The sequence below is a fragment of the Labeo rohita genome, chromosome 10 (genome assembly GCF_022985175.1).
Source record: "Labeo rohita strain BAU-BD-2019 chromosome 10, IGBB_LRoh.1.0, whole genome shotgun sequence".
Classification (NCBI taxonomy): domain Eukaryota; kingdom Metazoa; phylum Chordata; class Actinopteri; order Cypriniformes; family Cyprinidae; genus Labeo; species Labeo rohita.
In genome coordinates, this window is record NC_066878.1 from 27,219,216 (window position 1) to 27,239,889 (window position 20,674).

Below are 20,674 nucleotides of genomic sequence, written 5' to 3' on the forward strand. Positions count from 1 at the left end.
TTACTTTTTATTTTTCATTTTATTTTTTAACATTTATTAATATTTAGTTTACAAATATGTGATATTTTTATTATTTCTATTTTTACATCAGTGTTATTTTAACGTTATTTATATACTATTGTAGTATTAACATTTTTCATTTGCTTTTATTTTTCAAAAAACTGTACACAAAAAAGGGGACTTTTTTATTTTATTGTTTATATGTATTTTTTATTTCAGATTTATTTTAGTATTGCTTATATACTATAATAGTATTGATGATTTTAAAAAAACTTTCAAATATTTGACATTTGTATATTTCTATACCATTTAAGTATTTAATATATTGCAAATTTTAAAATATTTTACATCTTTATTATTTCTTAATTATATTTTTATGTTTCCAATTTAGTGTTATTTTAGTATTATTTATATACTTATTATATTTATATTTTATATTTATGAATATTTTTAATTGACTTTTATTTTTACATTTTCAGTTTGCTTTTTACTATAAGTTTTAGTAATTTTGTGCTTTGTTCATTTTTATTAGTGTTTGTTTTTTAATATTTTAATATTTTAGCTATACCTTTAGCAATTCTAGTACTTTAAATAATTTCAGTTCATTTGTAAGTAGTATTCCTATTTTTTTAGGTTTGTTTTTCATCTAATACTTATATTTAATTTTTAGCTTTATTACCAAAATTACCAAAAACAATTGTAATAGTTTTAGTTTTAGTTAACAATATTATTATTATTATTATTATTATTATTATTATTAATAGTAATAATATTATTTTATTTTTAAAACAATAAACTGTTTGCATTACTATTATAATTATTATTATTATTTATGGTGTTTATACATCTTTGTAGTATTTGTTTTACTGCCTTCATTCTTTTATTCATACATATATTTATATATAATATATATATTTTATATATATAATATATATATTATATTATTTATATATATAATTTATTATTGTTATTTTAATAAGTAAAGAAAATTATGGGTTTTTTTGGGGGGTGAAATATGAGCAAAAGTTCTGGACATGAAACTTGCTCCTGTGAAACGTCTGAAGGGCTGAAACGGGCTGTGATGCTGTGACTGTGAATGCGAACGCTTTCTGTGAATCTGTTGACCTTGACCGAGCAGCTGGCAAATCTGAAATGTGTCTGTGTGTTGGAGAAATTCAGGGGGAATGAATTGAAGTTTTCCAGTAAGTGTTAGGAAAGTAGTGTCATTATAGTTCAATCTTTACAGCTCCATTCTGTGGCAATTGGATTTGCGGGTTCCCATGACTGTTCAAATTCGTCCGTCTGCTCATCTAGCTATGAAGAACTCCCTTTCAGCCGGTTTATAATGCAGGTCTGAGGTCTTCTGGGTAAAATAGATCAGTTATTCGACTCCAAGAGACACTTTCAGTATTGTGTGTGTTCTGTTGAAGTCATAATATGAGAAAGAAAGACATTTTTATCAAGATATTAGATTTGATGGGCTGCTGCAGACTGCAATGAGGCTCACAGGACACTCACTGTTATCTTTCACCTCAAACATCACACTTGTCTCAGATGATTCTTCAACGATTCTTTATGAGAAATACAAATGAACACAAATAGATGTCATCCAGTAAGAGTATGAGCCATAAAATGAATGTGGAGCAGCTCAGAGCATTTCATGAGAAATTGTTGGGGTTTTACTTTTATTTTTTATTTATTTTATTTATTTTTCAGCTTTTTTCAGTTGTTGATTTTTTTTTAATAGTTTAGATTAACAATTTGCACTTTGATATTATTTTAATGACTTTAATAGTTGTAGTTTTAATTAACAATATCAACTGTTTTTTTTATGTTATTAAATTATTAATATATCTTTTGCATATACAGCATTAAATTATTAATATATTTTTCATATTTTAGGGGCATTAATATTATTATTATTATTATTATTGCATGTTTTTGCTTCTTGATGTTATTTTAATTAGTTTAATAGTTTTAGTCTTAATTAACTGTAACAGCATTGTTCTATTTATTTATTTATATTTATTTATTTATGTAGTTTGATATTTTTTTGATGATTTTATTTGAATAGTTTTATATTTAGTTAACAGTAACAACATTGTTCTATTTTAACTTATTAATATATTTTTGCATATTTTAGGACCACTGTGATTTTTTTTTTTTTTTTTTTTTTTTTTTTTGTTGTTGTTGTTGTTATCATTTTTATTATTATTATTATTATTATTATTATTATTATTATTATTATTATTGCATTTTTATTTTATTTTGATTAATTGAATAGTTTGTTTTAACTATAACAGCATTATTCTGTTGTAAATTATGAATATATTTTTGTGCATATTTTAAGGACCACTAAGACTTTTTTTGGTACATATTTATTTATTTATTTATTTATGCATTTGGTATTATTTTGATACATTTAATAGTGTTAGATTTAGTTAGAAGTAACAACATTGTTCTATTTAAAATTAAAAATATTTTTAGTTGCATATTTTAGGATTGTGTTTTTTTAAATGTTGTTATTATTAGTATTTTTGCATGGTATTGCATTATGTTGTTTTGATTCATTTATTAGTTTTAGTTTTAATTAATATATATAATATTATATATATAATATGCCTGTCTGTTTTATGACAGGTTTTTATTAAGATTTTTTTGTTTGTTTGTTTGCATATTTTTGCCTTTTTATTGCATTTTGAAATTTGCATTTAATAGTTGTAGTTTTCTGTTACGTATTATGTATATTTTTTTTGCATATTTTAGGATCATTAATGGTATTTTGCATATGGCAATTAACCACAATTACAATCACAAATTGTAAGTGAATTATAAGTGTATTATAGTATTTTTTTTTTTAATATAATAATAATAATATTATTTATAATAATTTGAGACATTAAGGTCTCTTATGAATACTTAATAGGGAGACTTGAACAAAACTTTCGATTTGCTCAGATTTCTGTCCAAGTGAAAAATCTGAAAAATGAAAGAGACACAATAGTCATTAGTTACCTGTAGGGTCGGAAGCGCGTTTGCATTTGTCTCCTATTTCATCACTTGCATGTCAGAACTTTTAACAGTTTTAACAGCATTTCCAACTTTCGGTTGAACATTTCACAGATGATTATATGGCACAGCTGGCACGGCGAGGTGTTCGCTCAGACGAATTAGCACTAATATATGCCGAGCGCATTATTTCCGTATTTATAGCTCGTCGTCTGCAGGAACAGAATGCAAAAAAACACTCAATTCTTCCCCAAGCAATTACCATAAAAAGGACAAAACCGCTGTGAAAGATTGACGGCGCAAAATGACAAGATTCAGCACGTCAGTGGAGGAAAAAGGGTCAGCGATCGTTTGTTTTGAACAGACGGCTCGGCTTCGCTGAACAAAAACCGCCCGCCACGACTCAAACCCTTGACAGCATGCGAGAAGGTTACGCTGTCTGCGCGATAAAAGCCGTCTTTTCCTGTAACTTTGCTGTCATTTAACAGCGTTTGTGCTTTTCTCAGAGTCTCGACAGCTGTATGTTTTCAGATTCACAAATGAGAACGAAACTCTGCTTGCATCTTTAGGAGGAACAGCTTCCAGACAGAAGGGCTTCCTGGGCTGCATTCGCTCGCTCAAGCTGAACGGGAAGACTCTGAATCTGGAGGAGCGGGCGGAGATCACGCCCGGAGTGACGCCCGGATGCCCCGGACACTGCAGCAGCTACGGCGGCCTGTGCCAGAATCACGGCACCTGTGTGGAGAATCACAGCGGCTTCACCTGCGACTGCAGCGCCTCGCCCTTCACCGGCACCTTCTGCCATAAAGGTACTGAACCTCCTGAGGTGTTTTTTACCCAAATAATCGGGCTAGGAAATTCATTAATATCAGTATTTATCAAAAAATTTAAATAAATCAACTTTCTAATTTTCGTTTTTAATGTTTACATTTATATTTCATTTTAATTCAGTTACAAAAATTAGCATGTTTTTGAATTAGTTTGTTTTTATATTTTCAGTTTTATTTTATTTATTTTATTTTATTTTTCAAAAACAAAAGCTGTTCCATTATAACAAAACAAAACCAACCAACAAAACCAATAAAGCAATATCAATCAATGTTTATTTATTTATTTATTTATTTATTTATGTAATTAAATACAATAGTGATAATAAACTTCATTTCCAGACTTTGAGCATTTCATTTGATAAAACCATCATTAATACACTGAAACTCAAATGTTTACACCGATATTTTACTCAAATAAAAAAAGAGAAGTTCTGCTAACAAATACTTTTTCTCTTTTATTTTTGTGTTATTTTTTGTATATTTTATGTACTATTATAGTATTTACTAATATTTTGAATTAGCTTGTTTTTATATTTTCAGTCTTCATTTTGTTATGTGCTTTAATCATTTTTATTACTTTTTTATGTTTACTTTTATTTTTATTACTTATTTGTAAATAAATACTTTCTATTTTCATGTTATTTTGGTATATTTTATGTACTATGATAGTGTTTATTAATATTTTATTTTCAGTTTTCATTTTACTGTAAATTCTAGACATTTTATGTGCTTTAGTCATTTTAAAATATATATTTTTTTAATGTTTACTTATAATATTAATTAAAATTTTAATTCTTTTAGTAATTCCAGCACTTCAACTTATTTCAGTTAGTTTTTTTTAAGGCAACAGTTCTAAGTTTCACTTTTTAAGTTTTTCAATGAGGTTTTTTATTTTATTTTGTTTTTATTTATTTATTTTTTAATTACAAAAAGGACCAATAGCAGCACTGTTCTACTGTAACAAGACAAATGCATTTTTTGTTGTTGTTTTCTTTCGCTGATTGAAGGGCTGGGCAATAAAGCAATATCAATATTTATTAAAATAAATACATACAGTAGTTTTAATAAACTTTACTTCCAGACTTTACGAGCATTTCATTTGATAAAAGCTATCATAAAATACACTAAAACTCAAATATTCACACAGATATTTTACTCAAATAAACAATTAGAAATTTTACTAACAAATGCTTTATATTTTCTCTTTTATTTTCATGTCATTTTAGTATATTTTATATACTATTATAGTGTTTAAATTAGCTTGTTTTCAGTTTTTGTTTTACTTTAAATTTAAGCAATTTTGTTATGTGCTTTTGTCTTTTTTAATTTTTAATATTTTACATTTATTTTTATTTATTTCAGTATGTCAACTTCAACTTATTTCTGTTATTTAATTAATTTATTTATTTATTTACCAAAAATTTATTTAAATATTCATCCAGAGCTGCACTTCATGAGCATTTTACTATTTAATTTATTTACTAATTTAATTTAGTAATTTATTTAAAGCTATGTAGTAAAATATACTCGCACTCAAAAGTCTTCGCAACAAACCACCAAAATAAAGGTTTGGTTTAACTTGAAGAAATTATGACGGAAATATTTTTCTATTATATTGTACTTTATTCTGACAAAAAAAAATGAGTAGAAAATTAGTTGTTGTAAATGAATTTCTATATTTTCATTTGTTTGCATTTTAAAATAATAAATTGCTAAAGTTTGTATTAATTATTGAGTGATTTAAACAACTGTATTAATTGTTTAAAAAAAGAATAAAATGGATTTCACATGGCAGTAAATTAAAAGGAAGCTAATTCTGTCGAGTTGTTTACATTTATTCTTGAGATCTAACAAACATGCAAAATGCATTTCCTTCCCCTGTTAATTGTAAATACTGATATCAAATGATATGGAAAAGAATTGTGATATATTTTCGTCCATATTGCCCAGCCCTACTTTATAGTCAGTGTAAATATGACACAATGATCTTACACCGGTTTATCCATAATCCTAATCCCATTGCGTTTAATCTCTCTTTCAGACGTTTCAGCCTTCTTCAAACCCGGAACGTCAGTCGCATACACGTTCAAAGAGCCGTACGAGCTGAACAGGAACGTCAGCGCGCAGTCGTCCTCCATCTACTCCGATTTAACGCTGAGAGGAGAGAACGTTTCGCTGAGCTTCAGGACGAGCCAAGCGCCGGCGCTGCTGCTTTATGTCAACTCATACTACAGAGAGTTCCTCGCCGTCCTCCTCAACAGAAACGGTCTGAAATGCTCTGATCCTCCTCTCTAAGTACATTCATGTGGATTAGCGTGAGTCCGGGGAATCTCTAAACACACCAGCCGTGCTAAATTACTTCCTATATTGTCTGAAATCCACCGAGAGACAGGGAAAGCCGTGAAAGAAATGGTCTGTCGCGTGCCCGCGGGGATACATTCCCTCGTGAGACTGCCACGCATTCATGAGCGCATGTAAACATGCGTCTGTGATCTTGCGCGCCAGAAAAGCGTATTCAAGCTCTCCGTGTCCGTAATTTAAAAAGTTGTTCGACTTTCGTTCAAAAACATAGGGTTATAGGGTTTCCTGTGCTGTAAATCTGCTGCGCCACAGCAAAGGAAATTATATTTTAGTCAAGTTGAGAGTTTTCAGAATTGAATGCAATGAGAAACAGGCTGCGAGCCATGAAATAATGCAATAAATATACAAGATCTCTTTCTATTGTGTCGTCTTCACAAATCATACAGTGTAGGATGATTAAAAGACTCTTGTGAGACAGTTCTTTTAATGAATTGTGCAAAAAGATTCATGAAGTTTGATCTGAATCTCTAATCAAACATGATGCAATAAAACATTTTCCATTTGCTACAAAATAATGCAAAAGACAGTAAAAATACTTTCTATTGCATCTTTGGAAAACATACAGAGTGCCCAGTTGACACTTTTGAGCTGATTCATTTAATGAATCATTCAAAATGACTCATGAACTTTGATTTGAATCACTGTGTCCTGACCGAACGTAATGCAATACAAAAAATTACATTTGTCATAAAAAGAATTAAAATTAAACGGTTAACGAAATTAGTCAGACTTAAACTAAAATTAAAATGAATATCCAACAGTAAAAGCTAATTCAAAACATGAATAGTATTGTAGTACAGAAATAAAATTTGCAGAAGTGAATGTGATGAGATAAACAGGCTGCAAGCCATGAAATATTGCAATAAATATATTATTATGAAACAGTTCTTTTAACGATTCATGCAAAAAAGATTCATAAAGTTTGATTTGAATCACTGTCGTAAACAAGTGTGATGTAATAAAACATTTTTTTCCATGAAAAAATTATTTTTAGCTACAAAATAATGAAAATCTTGTTTTTCCATCTTTGCAAAACATCTTTACAGTATGAGAAGTTGACTCTTGTGAGCCAATTCTTAATGAATCATGCAAAATGACTCATGAAGTTTGATTTGAATCAGTCCTGCGTTGTGTTCTAAATTAATGTGATCCAGTAAAACCTTTTTTTTTTTACGTTTGCCACAAAAGAATGCAAATACAGTAAAAAAAAATAAATAAATAAATACTTTGACACTTTTGAGATGATTCTTTGAATGAATCATGCAAAATAACTAATTAACTTTGATTTGAATCACTGTATCCTGACCATGATGTAGTAAACCTCTTTCTCATTTTAAAATAAATTTTACATGCAAAGAAAAGCAAATAAAAATGCCAAAACCGCATAACAAAATGAGTAAAACTTAAACTAAAATTAAAATGAAAATACAAAATAAAGTTTATTCAAACGTGAATATATATTATTATAGTATATACTAAAATAGTTGTGAATTGCAAAATTGAATATGATGAGATAAACAGGCTGCGAGCCATGTAATATAGCAATAAATACGTTTTTTGAGACAGTTCTTTTAATAATTTATGCAAAAAGATTCATAAAGTTTGATCTGAATCATTGTAAACAAGTGTGATGTAATAAAACATTTTTCCATGTAAAAATGATTATCTACAAAATAATGCAAATCTTGCTTTTGCATCTTTGCAAAACATCTTTACAGTATGAGAAGTTGACTCTCGTGAGCCAATTCTTTTAATGAATCATTCAAAAACACTCATGAACTTTAATTTGAATCAGTCTTGTGTTGTGTTCTAAATTAGTGTGATGCAATAAAACCTTATTTTTCCATGTAAAATTATATTTTTGCCACAAAATAATACAAAACAGTAAAAATACAAGATGTCTTTCTATTGCATTTTTGCAAAACATCTTTACAGCATGACAAGTTGACTCTTGTGAGCCAGTTCTTTTAATGAATCATGCAAAATGACTCATGAAGCTTGATTTGAATCAGTCTTGCATTGTGTTTTAAATTAGTGTGATGCAGTAAAACCTTTTTTCCTTTCACCACAAAATAATAAAAAGACAGTAAAAATACTTTCTGTTGCATCTTTGCGAAACGTACAAAATACCAGTTGAATCTTTTGAGATGATTCTTTAATGAATCGTGCAAAATGACTCATGAACTCCTGACCAAACATGATGCAATAAAACCTTTTTTTCATGTTAAAATTATATTTTACATAAAAAGAAAAATAAATAAAAAAGCATAACAAAATTAGTAAGAATGAACTAAAATTAAAATGAATATCCAAAAATAAAAGCTAATTTAAAACAAGAATATTATTGTAGTACAGAAATAAAATAGTTGTGGATTTGCAGAAGTGAATGTGACGAGATAAACAGGCTGCAAGCCATGAAATATTGCAATAAATATATTATTTTGAGACAGTTCTTTTAACGATTCATGCAAAAAGATTCATAAAGTTAATCTGAATCACTGTTGTAAACAAGTGTAATGTAATAAAACATTTTTTCCATGTAAAAAATATTTTTAGATACAAAATAATGTTTTGGTTTTTTTTCATCTTTACAGTATGAGAAGTTGACTCTCGTGAGCCAGTTCTTTTAATGAATCATGCAAAATGACTCATGAAGTTTGATTTGAATCAGTCTTGCAACTGGTCCTAAATTAGTGTGAAATGTTTCCATGTAAAAAAAAAAAAATTGACACAAAATAATGCAAGGACAGTAAAAATGCAATAGTATCTTTCTACTGCATCTTTGCATCTTTACAGTGTGACAAGTTGACTCTTTTTAGCAGTTTTTTTTAATGAATCATGCAAAAACCTAAGTTTGATTTTAAATAGTCTTGCATTTTGTCTTAAATCAGTGTGATTCAATAAAATCGTATTTTTCCGTGTAAAAATCATCTTTCTATTGCATCCTTGCAAAACATCTTTACAGCATGACAAGTTGAGTCTTGTGAGCCAATTCTTTTAATGAATCATGCAAAATGATTCACAAACTTTGATTTGAATCAGTCTTGCGTTGTGTTCTAAATTAATGTGATGCAATAAAACATTATTTTTCCATGTAAAAATTATATTTTAGCCACAAAATTATGCAAAACAGTAAAAATACAAGACATCTTTCTATTGCATCTTTGCAAAACATATTTACGGCATGACAAATTGACTTTCGTGAGCCAATTCTTTTAATCAATTATGCAGAATGACTCATTAACTTTGATCTGAATTAGTCTTGTGTTGTGTTCTAAATTAATGTGATGCAATAAAACCTTATTTCTCCTTGTAAAAATTATATTTTATCCATGAAAAAATGCAAAGACAGTAAATATGCAATATAACTATATACAGTATATTTTCTATTGCATCTTCACAAAACATACAGTGCAGAAAACATGAAGCTTGATTTAAATCACAGTGTCCTGACCAAGGGTGATGCAATAAAACATTTTCATGTAAAGCTGCATATTTATCCCAATGTTATGCTTTAATTGTATCTAGACAAATATTAATCATTGTTGGAAACATATTGCATCATGTCTGTTTGGAATCTGGTTAGTATTGTTAAATAAAAATAAATCTAAGAGTTGTAAAAATTGTCTGAAATAGACCTGTAATCTAAAATATACATAGTAGATGAAAAACTAAAAGTAAAAAAAACAATAAATGAAATTTTAAAATATTGGCTGGCATAAATAAAAAACAATAAAAAAAATCAAGCTAAATAGAAAATTTGCAAGAAAACAAAAACTAAGAAAAAGTACAAATCTGCACAGAAAAAAATTACAAAAACTTAAAGCTAAAATGCAAAAATAAAAGGTCATTTTATTATTTTTAATTACCGAAAATATCCAAGTATGTTACCCAAAATAGTCTTGTTTTATTTAGCATGCCATTAGGACCAATTACAGTGGCATCCTGTGCCGCAGCACCAGAATTCACTAGGAAACTCTGGATCTGGCTCATTGCAGCACACTGGGTTTGCACAGAGAAGGAAGCAGCAGACAGCATGTGGCGTTCATACCTGCTAGTCCAATTATGCAGAATGTCCATAACAGCCTCCAGACCCCCGGCGGTCGCTCTGACAGCTTCCTGTTCCTGTTGCATGCAGTTGTTATTTATTTCTCAGTGTCTATACGCATTAATTACCAGGACAGTTCACCCAGAAACCGCAAGCAAAAGCCAACTGATCCATTAGCACAGAAACAAGCATGCTAGCAGCTGCATACTATGTTTATCACATCCAAGAGAACATGTTAAAAACTAGTTTTAGCTTTGTAAAGAATGATTAAGTCCACTGGAGGTAATATGCATGGTTAATTCCATGCAAAAATTAGCTTTTTAATTTATTTCTGTGTCTGTTTTGTTTCTTAGAGGATAACATTTTAATCCTCTTAAGATAAAGCTTTGTAGTTGCATGTTGATGTTCCTGTTGATGTTTACGGTGGTTAAACGGCAACTCATTAACACATAAAAGCTTGTTGAGAAATCCAATGCTCTTTGTTATAAAGGACATTTGGACGTCAAGTACAAACTGCAGCACAGCAGAGACGCAGAGGTTTTCCGAGCCAGCGCCAGGAATCTGGCCAACGGGCAGCTCCACCGCGTGAGCGTCCAGAGACTGGCGGAGACGCTCAGTATTCAGGTACTGTGATGCCGTTCAGCGTCCACCTTTCTTATTCCGCATCACAGTGGGACAGTGTTTAACACGCTGAAGGGACATTCTGGCCATTTTTGACATCACATTTGTGGTGTGATGTTAAATTCAATGGGAAACATGTTTATGAATATACACTGAACTGAAACTGGCAACACTGCAAATTTAAAACGTTAAAGGCAAGACACTACAGGCAGAACCATTGTTTTTAAGGCTGTTTTTGCTTCCATTATTGTTAGCTTTCAGACTAGTGTTATTTTAGTATCACTGAGATGCTATTACGTCTCATTTGTTAACATTAGATAATGCATCAGCTAACATGAACTAATAATGAACAGTACATTATTACAGCATTTAATAATCTTTGTTAATATGAGTCAATAAAAATGTTCATTTTCATGTTGACAGTGCATTAACGATGCAACTTTTGATTTTCATAATGGGTTAGTAAATGTTGAACTTAACATGAACTAAGATTAATAAATAATACATATAAGTATTGTTAATGTTAACTAATATGATTAACTAATGTTAACAAATGAAACCTTATTGTGAAGTGTTACTGTTTTTGTTCAAATTTTGAATTTACACTCTTTACATTTAAATTGATTTAAATTGAATTTATGTTCAATTAAGTTAGTTGCTATTTTGTTTTAGTTATTTTATTTTTTAATATGTCTATAATTGTTGTAATTTAAATGTTAGAATATATATAATACATTATTATAGCTTTTATACAATATATATTTTAGTTATTTTAGTATGTCAGGTGAAACTTAATGAAAATGTTGCTTTAGGTAGTTTTATAGCACGTTATCTATTTGCGTCTGTCAGTTTCACTTGCAATATATACTGTATCTTTATGGGCTGTTTTCCAATAATGAGTTTTTTCTCCAATACAGCAGCACTTACATACACTGGAATTTAGAGATTTATTCATATATATATTCTGAAGGATTATACAGAAGGGTTTTCTATCTATTATTTGCATGATCTTATTATTACACTATCTATTTGTATCTGTAGATTTCAATTGCAATAGAAATCTTCAAGAGGCTATTTTCTAATAATGAGTTTTTTCTCCACTTCAGCAACACTTACATATACCAAAACTTGCAGATTTATTCATATCTATATTCTGAAGGATTATACAGAAGAGTTTGTTCATATATCATTTGCATGGTTTTATTATTACATTATGTATTTGCATCTGTAGACTTCAGTTGCAGTAGATATCTTTAAGAGGCTGTTTTCCAATAATGAGTTTTTTCTCTGTTTCAGCAGCACTTACATAAATTCCAAAATTTACAGATTTATTCATATATATATTCTGAAGGATTATACCTAAGGCTTTGGTCATGGTTTATTATTACACATTATCTGTTTGCATTTGTATATTTCAACTGTAATCGATATTTTTAAGAGGCTGTTTCCTAACAGTTTGTTTTTTCTCCACTTCAGCAGCACTTACATACACCAAAATTTACAGATATATTCATATCTGTATTCTAAAGGATTATACAGAAGGGTTTGTTCATATATCATTCACACTGATTTATATTATATTTTGTTTCTAAAAAGGATATTAAATGTGTTTTGAGAGTATTTTTTTATTTATGGAGTAATGAACAGAGAAACCCAAAATCCCTTCTATAAAAATCTTTAACTCTTATATGTCAACGAAATACAACAACAGTTTGTACCTGGCTTTATCCAGTGTTCAGATTTATTCAAATTAGTGCATGTTTATTTAGATAATGGATCATTTGCATATTTAACATTTCAGAAAGCTTGTAATGCAAAACAATTGTCTTAATTGACTGTGAATTGTCATCTAGGGAAAGCATGCTGATATCTATTAGTTAATTGTTTAGAAATAAGTCTGTAAATAAGTTGATAATATCAAGGAATATTCCTTTCAAAAAGTCTACAAATTGCATCAAAATGTTAAACAGAACATCCTTGATAATCTATGCGTATATTCATGAATTTGAAATTAAGTTTTTGATCACATGGAGCATTCGATTTTGAGTGTCCAGGTGAAATATCAATCGGTCTGATGCGTGACACGCACTAGTCAATAGCAGTCAATTGGCTGGTCATGGCAGAGCGCTGCTCTGTCAGTGACCAAACCAATTAGTCTGAAGCTTCACAATAACCACACTATAAAAGCAAACATGCAGCCAGACCTCTGGTGTTGAACCAGCAAGTGGCTGCAGTTTGACAGCGTGCAGTGACGTGTTGTAAAATTGCCTTGAAGACAGGTTTTAATTAAAACGCTTGCAAATGAATATGCCCTTGCTATGAACAAACATGATGCTGAGAAGCTTTTTTTTCCCTCAATGCACCAAAAATTTTAACTGTGCCTTGTTGCATATTTTGTAGGTTGATCAGCATGCGAAGGAGTATTTCAATCTAACAACGGACACAGAATTCAATGCCATCAAATCAATTGTCTTGGGAAAAGTGAGCGGTGAGTAAAATCTTTCACATATTTGAATTTGAACCTCTACGTTCTAATTCAAAGTGAATTTAATTGACTGCTCAAGTGTTATTGTTTCAGTGACTTAAAAATGTTAGTTTTTCACTAACCATGCATTAACATTGTTTCCTCAAAAATACAAACATGTACATTCATGTTGCTTACATATTATTGTAGTGTAGTTTGTGCTGATTACAGTGTAATCAGACTTTCGCAATTAATATGTTTTTAGGATACTGAAAAAAGCTCAAATGTCAAAACTTCTCCAAATGTTTTCATATTAAATGAGCATAAACCGAAAGTCTTACATATGTGCTATTTGACAAGGAGTTCGAATCTGTTTTGAACATCACTATTTTGAGCATTTTTGTATTAAGAAGGAAATGTCTCTAAATCATAGCTGAGTTCTTACCTCAGCGACATGCAGATGGTCAGTTAAGTGGCCATTATTATATTTATTAGAGAGGTTTTCTAAGCGTCACGAATGCTGAAATGTTTGGGGAAAGCGGAAGCTTCAGGAGCTTGTTTGTGCACTCAGCTAAACTATTCAGTCTGAGTGAACAGAGTATGTTTTGTCCTATTTACTTCACATAAGACTAATATTGACTTCACATGTTATTATTGTCGTCTGGGGGGACAGCAAATGGGTCAGTTAGATTTTTTTGTGTCTATAAATAGGATCTGCAGCAGCTTTCTAGTCATAAATCCCGAACAGATGAATAAAACATCGAGTTAATAAATAAAACAGCAGAAGTTTGAAAATACAAAGCTTGCTGGGTGAACCGCATGAAGACATTTTGTATTTAAAAAGTCTATTATTAGGTGATTTGTTTGTTTATCTTGTTTTGCATTGTGACTTTTTTCATGACAATTAAGCATAAAACTGCATGCATTAAAAATTGCATGCATTAGTATTGTTAAGAGGTTTGTTTGTTGTTTATATATTTATTTATTGATTTTGCACTGTGACATTTTTTCATGATAATTAAGCACAATTTGCCACTAAATGGTAATTATTTCCATGCATAATATTTAGCATTTTTAATGTAAGATAAGACGAAAGATTTACTGGCAGCGCTTACAGATATTTAGAAAATGAGGAGCTTTTTATGATTGCATATGATCAGTGAGCTCTTTATACTGTATCTCGCCCAGCAGAGATCCTCAAGAGCCAAATTAGGCTGGTTCTTTCTCATTGTAATGATGTACAGGTCAAGGCTGGTGGTGTTTTATGGAGGGAAACGTTCTCGTGGGGCAGCGTGTGCGTCCGTATGACCTTTCATATAAACATGTGACATGAAACACATTTGCTGTAACCCTTCAGATAGTGTGTCACTGACAGCGGGCTGTGTGTCATTTCCAGCAAACATTATCGATCACGGACAGAAATCGACTTGTAATGAATACTAAATCAAATGTGAAACCAGCATCGAGCTCCTGAAGATTAATATTAGACCAGTTCAGAGCTGAAATGAGAGCGAGCAGATGCTCAAATCAAGCTGGAGGACAAGATCATCAGGTGCATGTCAATATAGAGACACACCAAATACTGAGACAATTCATATTAATTTTTCCATTTAACCTTGTAGAGCTTGACATATGAAATAATAATTTGGTGCAGATGCTGATATTTATATGGATAAAAAGTGATGAAATTTTGATACTTTTAACGTAAATTATTGAGATCTTTAACAGTGTAGCAGATGGTTTCACGTTTTGTATTATTGTGCAAAAAAAAAAAAAAAAAAAATAAAAATAAGCAGTATAGCAGATACTTACAGAAAATGAAATAAATATCAGTCGTCACTCTATATCCCCAATAATATGTCTTGGTAAGATGAGAGTAAAAAGAGCCAAACTTAGTAATGCAGTGCAACCCAATGATGATTGTGAGATACACAAATAAACATTCCTCAAAAGATGTGAGAGGTTTTGGAGGCTTGGGAAGATCATTTCTTCCACTGAGGAATAGTGAAAGTAAAGCTTCTGGAAACAAATGTTCCTCAAACAATCCTACTGATCAGGTTTGAGACTAAAAATGATTCATGGAGAATCAAGTAATTCAGTCCAGTAAGTGTTCATCTGGAAATATGACTAGTCTTTCTTACATTTACTTGATAAAAGACACAGGAAGCATGATAATAAGGATTTTGACTTGCTAAAAAAGTCTAAATTATCAGTCAGATGACAGAAGGCAAGGAGTAGTTTGAGTGCAACAAGTTTCGTAAAATTTAGAGACCTATCAAATATCAGGGTTTCCGCAGGTATTAAAAAGTCCTTATTCGCCTTACTCGGGGCACATACCAGTCCATTATATGGAGAAAAATCCTGAAATGTTTTCCTCAAAAAACATCATTTCTTTATAGCTAAAGAAAGACAGACATGAATATCTTGGATGACAAGGGGGTGAGTGCATTATTTGTAAACTTTTGTTCTGGAAGTGGACTTCTCCTTCAAGGCCTTGAAAAGGTGTTAAATCAGAGCAGCAAGTCGTAAATTCATATGATCATGGCATTAATTTTCGTGAGGGATTGTTCCTTCATGTGTTTCATTTTAAATTGAAGCGAAAGCTTAATTTCTGTGCTACATGGCTTAGGTCGCTCAATATTCATTAAACAGTACACGGTAGATGGCGGTATGTGCTGCTTCATTTGTCAATCACCCAAAGAAGAACTTGTCATTTTGATTTTTTTTATAGTAATAAAAATCATTTAGTTCAGTTAGAGAACAGACAATACAATTCTGAAACTGCACACGGCTGCTCAATGCAGTGTGCCGAATGACAGTTGTATCACAGATCAGATTTCAGTTATCACCTGAAGAGAGTGAGTCGAGCTGACTGGCAAGAAGACAGAGGTGAGAAAGACAAGAGCATGGCCGAAGAGTTTCAAAACAAAATGCAAAAGCACCTGTTTTAAAAATATTGTGGATTTTGATTTTGATATTTGTTTGGTTCCACAGTGTTTGCTGATTTTTATTTATTTAAAGGAGAAGTCCACTTCCAGAACAACAATTTACAGATAATGTACCCCCGTGTCATCCATGATGTTCATGTCTTTCTTTCTTCAGTTGTAAAGAAATTGTTTTTTGAGGAAAACGTTTCAGGATTTTTCTCCATATAATGGACTGATATGGTGCCCTGATTTTGAACTTCCAAAATGCAGTTTAAATGCGGCTTCAAATGATCCCAAATGCGGTTGTAAACGATCCCAGCTGAGGAAGAAGAGTCTTATCTAGAGTAACAATCAGTTATTTTTGTTAAAAAATACAATTTAAATACTTTTTAATCTCAAACGCTCATCTTGTCTTTCTCTCCCTGAACTCTGTGTATTCTGGCTCAAGACAGGGTTTGTCAAAAAACTTGATCATATTTTCTCCCTCTACTTCAAAAATCATTTCAAAATCATCCTACATCACTGCAGAAGTACAGACCCAGTCTTTGCAAAGTGAACATGCAAAGAAGATCAAACACCCTTAACAAAAAAGGTAAAACAGCGATATAGGACGATTATGGTGTTGAGGGAGAACATGAGATGGGAGTTTTTCAACATACCCTAACTGTCATGAACCGGAACAAAAACAGAGTTCAGGCAGAGTAAGACAAGACGAGCGTTTGACATTAACAAGTATATAAATCATATTATTTTTATGAAAATAACTGATCGTTACGCTAGATAAGACCTTTCTTCCTAGGCTGGGATCGTTTACAACCGCATTTGGGATCATTTGAAGCCGCATTTAAACTTTATTTTGGAAGTTCAAACTCGGGGCACCATATCAGTCCAGAAATGTTTTCCTCAAAAAACATAATTTCTTTACGACTGAAGAAAGAAAGACATGAACATCTTGGGTGGCAAGGGGGTGAGTACATTATATTTGAATTGTTGTTCTGGAAGTGGAGTTCTCCTTTAAACTATGTATTTTTATTTATTTTTTAATATATATTACATCAACGTGTATGTCGTGCTTCCAAGCCGTTCTACGTTTCTTGTTTATTTGGTTACACAGTGTTTACTGATTTTCAGTTTTGTATACTTATTTAAACTTTGTGTAAGTTATAATTTTATATTAGGCATATAACATGGTGTATTTTTATTCATTTTGTTAATAAAAGTTTATGTTAATGCCGCTAATTTAAAAGTGAAAGTAAAATGCGCTCGATGCTTTTACAAGCTGCTTAAAACCGAAGGAAAGTAAAGAAGAGGGAAAACTCAAACTAAAAACAAACACCTGCTTGACGCCAAATTGCGGCTAATTTGAAAGTGAAAGTAAAATGAGTACACGCTTTTACATGAGGAAAGTGAGGAAAAGAGGGAAAACTGAAACGAACAACAAACAAACAATTGCTAGACGTTGAATTTCTGCTAATTTGAAAGAGAAAGTAAAACTCGAACTATACTTAGAGAACATATTGCTGTATTGTTTTCCCTTTTTTTTCTCCCTTAAATTTTCTTTAGTTGGTCTTAAAAAGTCTTACATTTACCCTCATAAAACCTGCAGAAACCCTGAAACTCAAACTGCACTGCTTATCATATCATTTTATAGCACAAAACAGACCTAAAATATTGATGTTGAATAAAAAATGCATGTCAACTACGTCATGTTTTGTCTTCCCATGGGCCATTGAGTCACTCAGTATCTGAATAAAAGCACTTTCATCAGGCTCGACGTGTTCAGTTCACCGCCGTTGCTGTGGAATGAAATGCAGCTTGCGTTTTTCGCTCGAGATGTTTGGTACAAAAGCTGGATCACATGGTTATGTGTTCATTTGTCACTGTCTACATGTATACGTTTGAAGTAAGACTCACATGTCGTTGCTGAGGGTGTGAGAAAACATGCTGTGAAGAATTTTAAAATTGCTTAACAGAGTTTTCATGTTATGTGTGTAAAATTTCATGCAAAAGTTAAGCTTGTTAAGTGTTTCTCCTGAAGTTTCAGAGAAGAAACGAGTCCGTAGTGAAATGAATATGAAAGAAGCTCAGATCATCTGGTCTTGGGAGAACTTGATGAGAAATGTTTGAGTTCATAATGAGATCTCTGACTTTTGATTGAAGAGATCATGAGATTGTGACATCATTGCACTGTAAAAAAAAATAAATAAATAAATAGCTGAGAAAAAATAAGGCAACTTGATGCAGTAAAATTATACAATAATTATTATTACAACAATACTTTTTTTTGTTTAGCCAACATAAATGTGTTTGTTCATGCAATGCTGATTGTCTTGTTTTGGTAATAGAAAAAGTCTTGTAACAGCAACAGAAACAACAATTACTGTCGTTGAGGTAATTATTTTTTTTATGTGTCAACTTTTTGTTTATTTAACAAATGACAAACGGTGAATTGTTATAGATACCTTAATGCATAACTTAGTCTAATATGTAGACAACATTGTCTTTGTTTGTAAAACATCTTACAAGACTGAGATATCCAGCAAACAGATATAAGTGTTTGAACATACTCTAGGCCTCAAAACTAGGCGCACAAATCTCAAGAACGGTTGCAATCAACAAATGTTAAAAAGATGAGCTCTTTACATCACAGTGCAACAAATAACTAACAATAATGACAAAACAACAACAAAAAAAGTTTAAATTAAGGCAGGAAACCACAATACAATAATCCTGTAACAGTAACTGCATAATTTATTCATGCTGCAGTGCATGCTGGGAACTCACAAAGCCATTTCAACAATATGAAATTCTTTGTTCAGGCAACTGTCTCTGGGACAAAATATTGAGGTTAATGTTGATGGTCTGACAAGGATTTTTATGTAGTTTCAAGAAAATAGCATTTAATAATATTTAAGACTCCAAATGTTTCGTTAACTGGAAAATATGCATTTGCATTTTTTCCAGTGTGGAGTCTTTATCTGAGAAGAAGGAAACTAAATCAAACATTTTCATTAATTGTTATCCCGGAGAAACCATTGAGATATTTTATTATTCTACAACTTTATATTGCAGATTATAGTAAATTGATAAATCTGAGGCCAGTTTGGGATCTCAAATGTGAGATTGATGAGGGTTTTTTTTCTCAGGGGAAACATCTGAGAGGCAGGAAACTTAAAAAAAACAAAGATTTCATAGATTCAAGATTGAATCTACATTTACAGTATTTTGGAGAAACCACTGAGAAAATGTAGATATATCACTTAATATTAAAGACTTTGCTATTTGTGGTATTTCATCTTAGTTTGAGATGTTGAGATCTCTTCTAAAAGTCTAGAGGAGACACATGTGAGATCACTGGGGTCTTTTACTTAGGAAAAACATCTAAGAGGAAAGTCAACCAAACATCTGAGACCCTAGACCACAAAACCAGTCATACGTAGCATGGGTATATTTGTAGCAATAGCCAAAAATACATTGTATGGGTCAAATTTATAGATTTTTCTTTTATGCCAAAAATCATTAGTGTATTAAGTAAAGATCATGTTCCATGAAGACATTTTGTAAATTTTCTACTGTAAATATATCAAAGCTTAATTTTTGATTAGTCATATGCATTGCTAAGGACTTTATTTTGATTTTTTTTACGCCCTCAGATTCCAGATTTTTAAATAGTTGTATAAATATTGTCTTATACTAACAAACCATACATCAGTGGAAAGCCTATTTATTCAGCTTTCAGATTATGTATTTTAAGAAAATTGACCTTGTATGACTGGTTTTGTGGTCCTCTCTGTTTAATTACTACCTTGGAGAAACCATTGAGATTTGAGATTTATGACTTTTGATTGCAGACTTTGGTGTTTTGGTACATCTGATCTCATTTGGAGATATTTAGATCTCTTCTTTAACTCTAACTGGGTTTTTATCTGAAAAGATGCATCTGAGAAGCACAAAAGTCTCCATTAGCTCTGCTGTGGAGAATATATTATTGAGATCTCATTGAATACTCAAATACACCTCTTCTCGTTACAGAATCAGGTGAAGTGGATCCAGAAATCGCCCGTCTGAACGCTCTGGGCTTCACAGGCTGTTTGTCTGTGGTCCAGTTTAACTCCATCTCTCCGCTGAAGGCGGCTCTGCTGTATCCAGACACCAGTCCTGTCATAGTCACCGGACCGCTGACCGAATCCAGCTGTGGCTCGTCTTTACCGTCCAACCCCTACGCAGCTGAGACCACTCATTCCCTCACAGGTACCACCACCAAAACTGATGCCCATTTCCTTTACTGGTTTAGTTATCCACCTTATTTTACCTTATTTGTAAATGTAATGGCTTACAAATGACTTTCAGCTATTTTTATCTGTACAAAACTGGTGTATCTTACTGTTATTTTAATGAGTTATCTTAATTATGA

General features: G+C 31.2%; 1 protein-coding gene across 2 annotated transcripts in view; it reads left to right on the top strand.

The window, feature by feature from the left end:
• The window catches only part of cntnap3 (contactin associated protein family member 3), a 164,770-nt gene that overhangs the window by 134,032 nt on the left and 10,064 nt on the right, over positions 1-20,674 (top strand). For both annotated transcript variants that reach the window (XM_051121497.1, XM_051121498.1), the window contains exons 18-22: positions 3,579-3,818; positions 5,881-6,105; positions 10,739-10,872; positions 13,270-13,357; positions 20,293-20,511. In XM_051121497.1, coding sequence (XP_050977454.1) covers positions 3,579-3,818; positions 5,881-6,105; positions 10,739-10,872; positions 13,270-13,357; positions 20,293-20,511 — 906 coding nt within the window. The remainder of the gene's footprint in view (positions 1-3,578; positions 3,819-5,880; positions 6,106-10,738; positions 10,873-13,269; positions 13,358-20,292; positions 20,512-20,674) is intronic.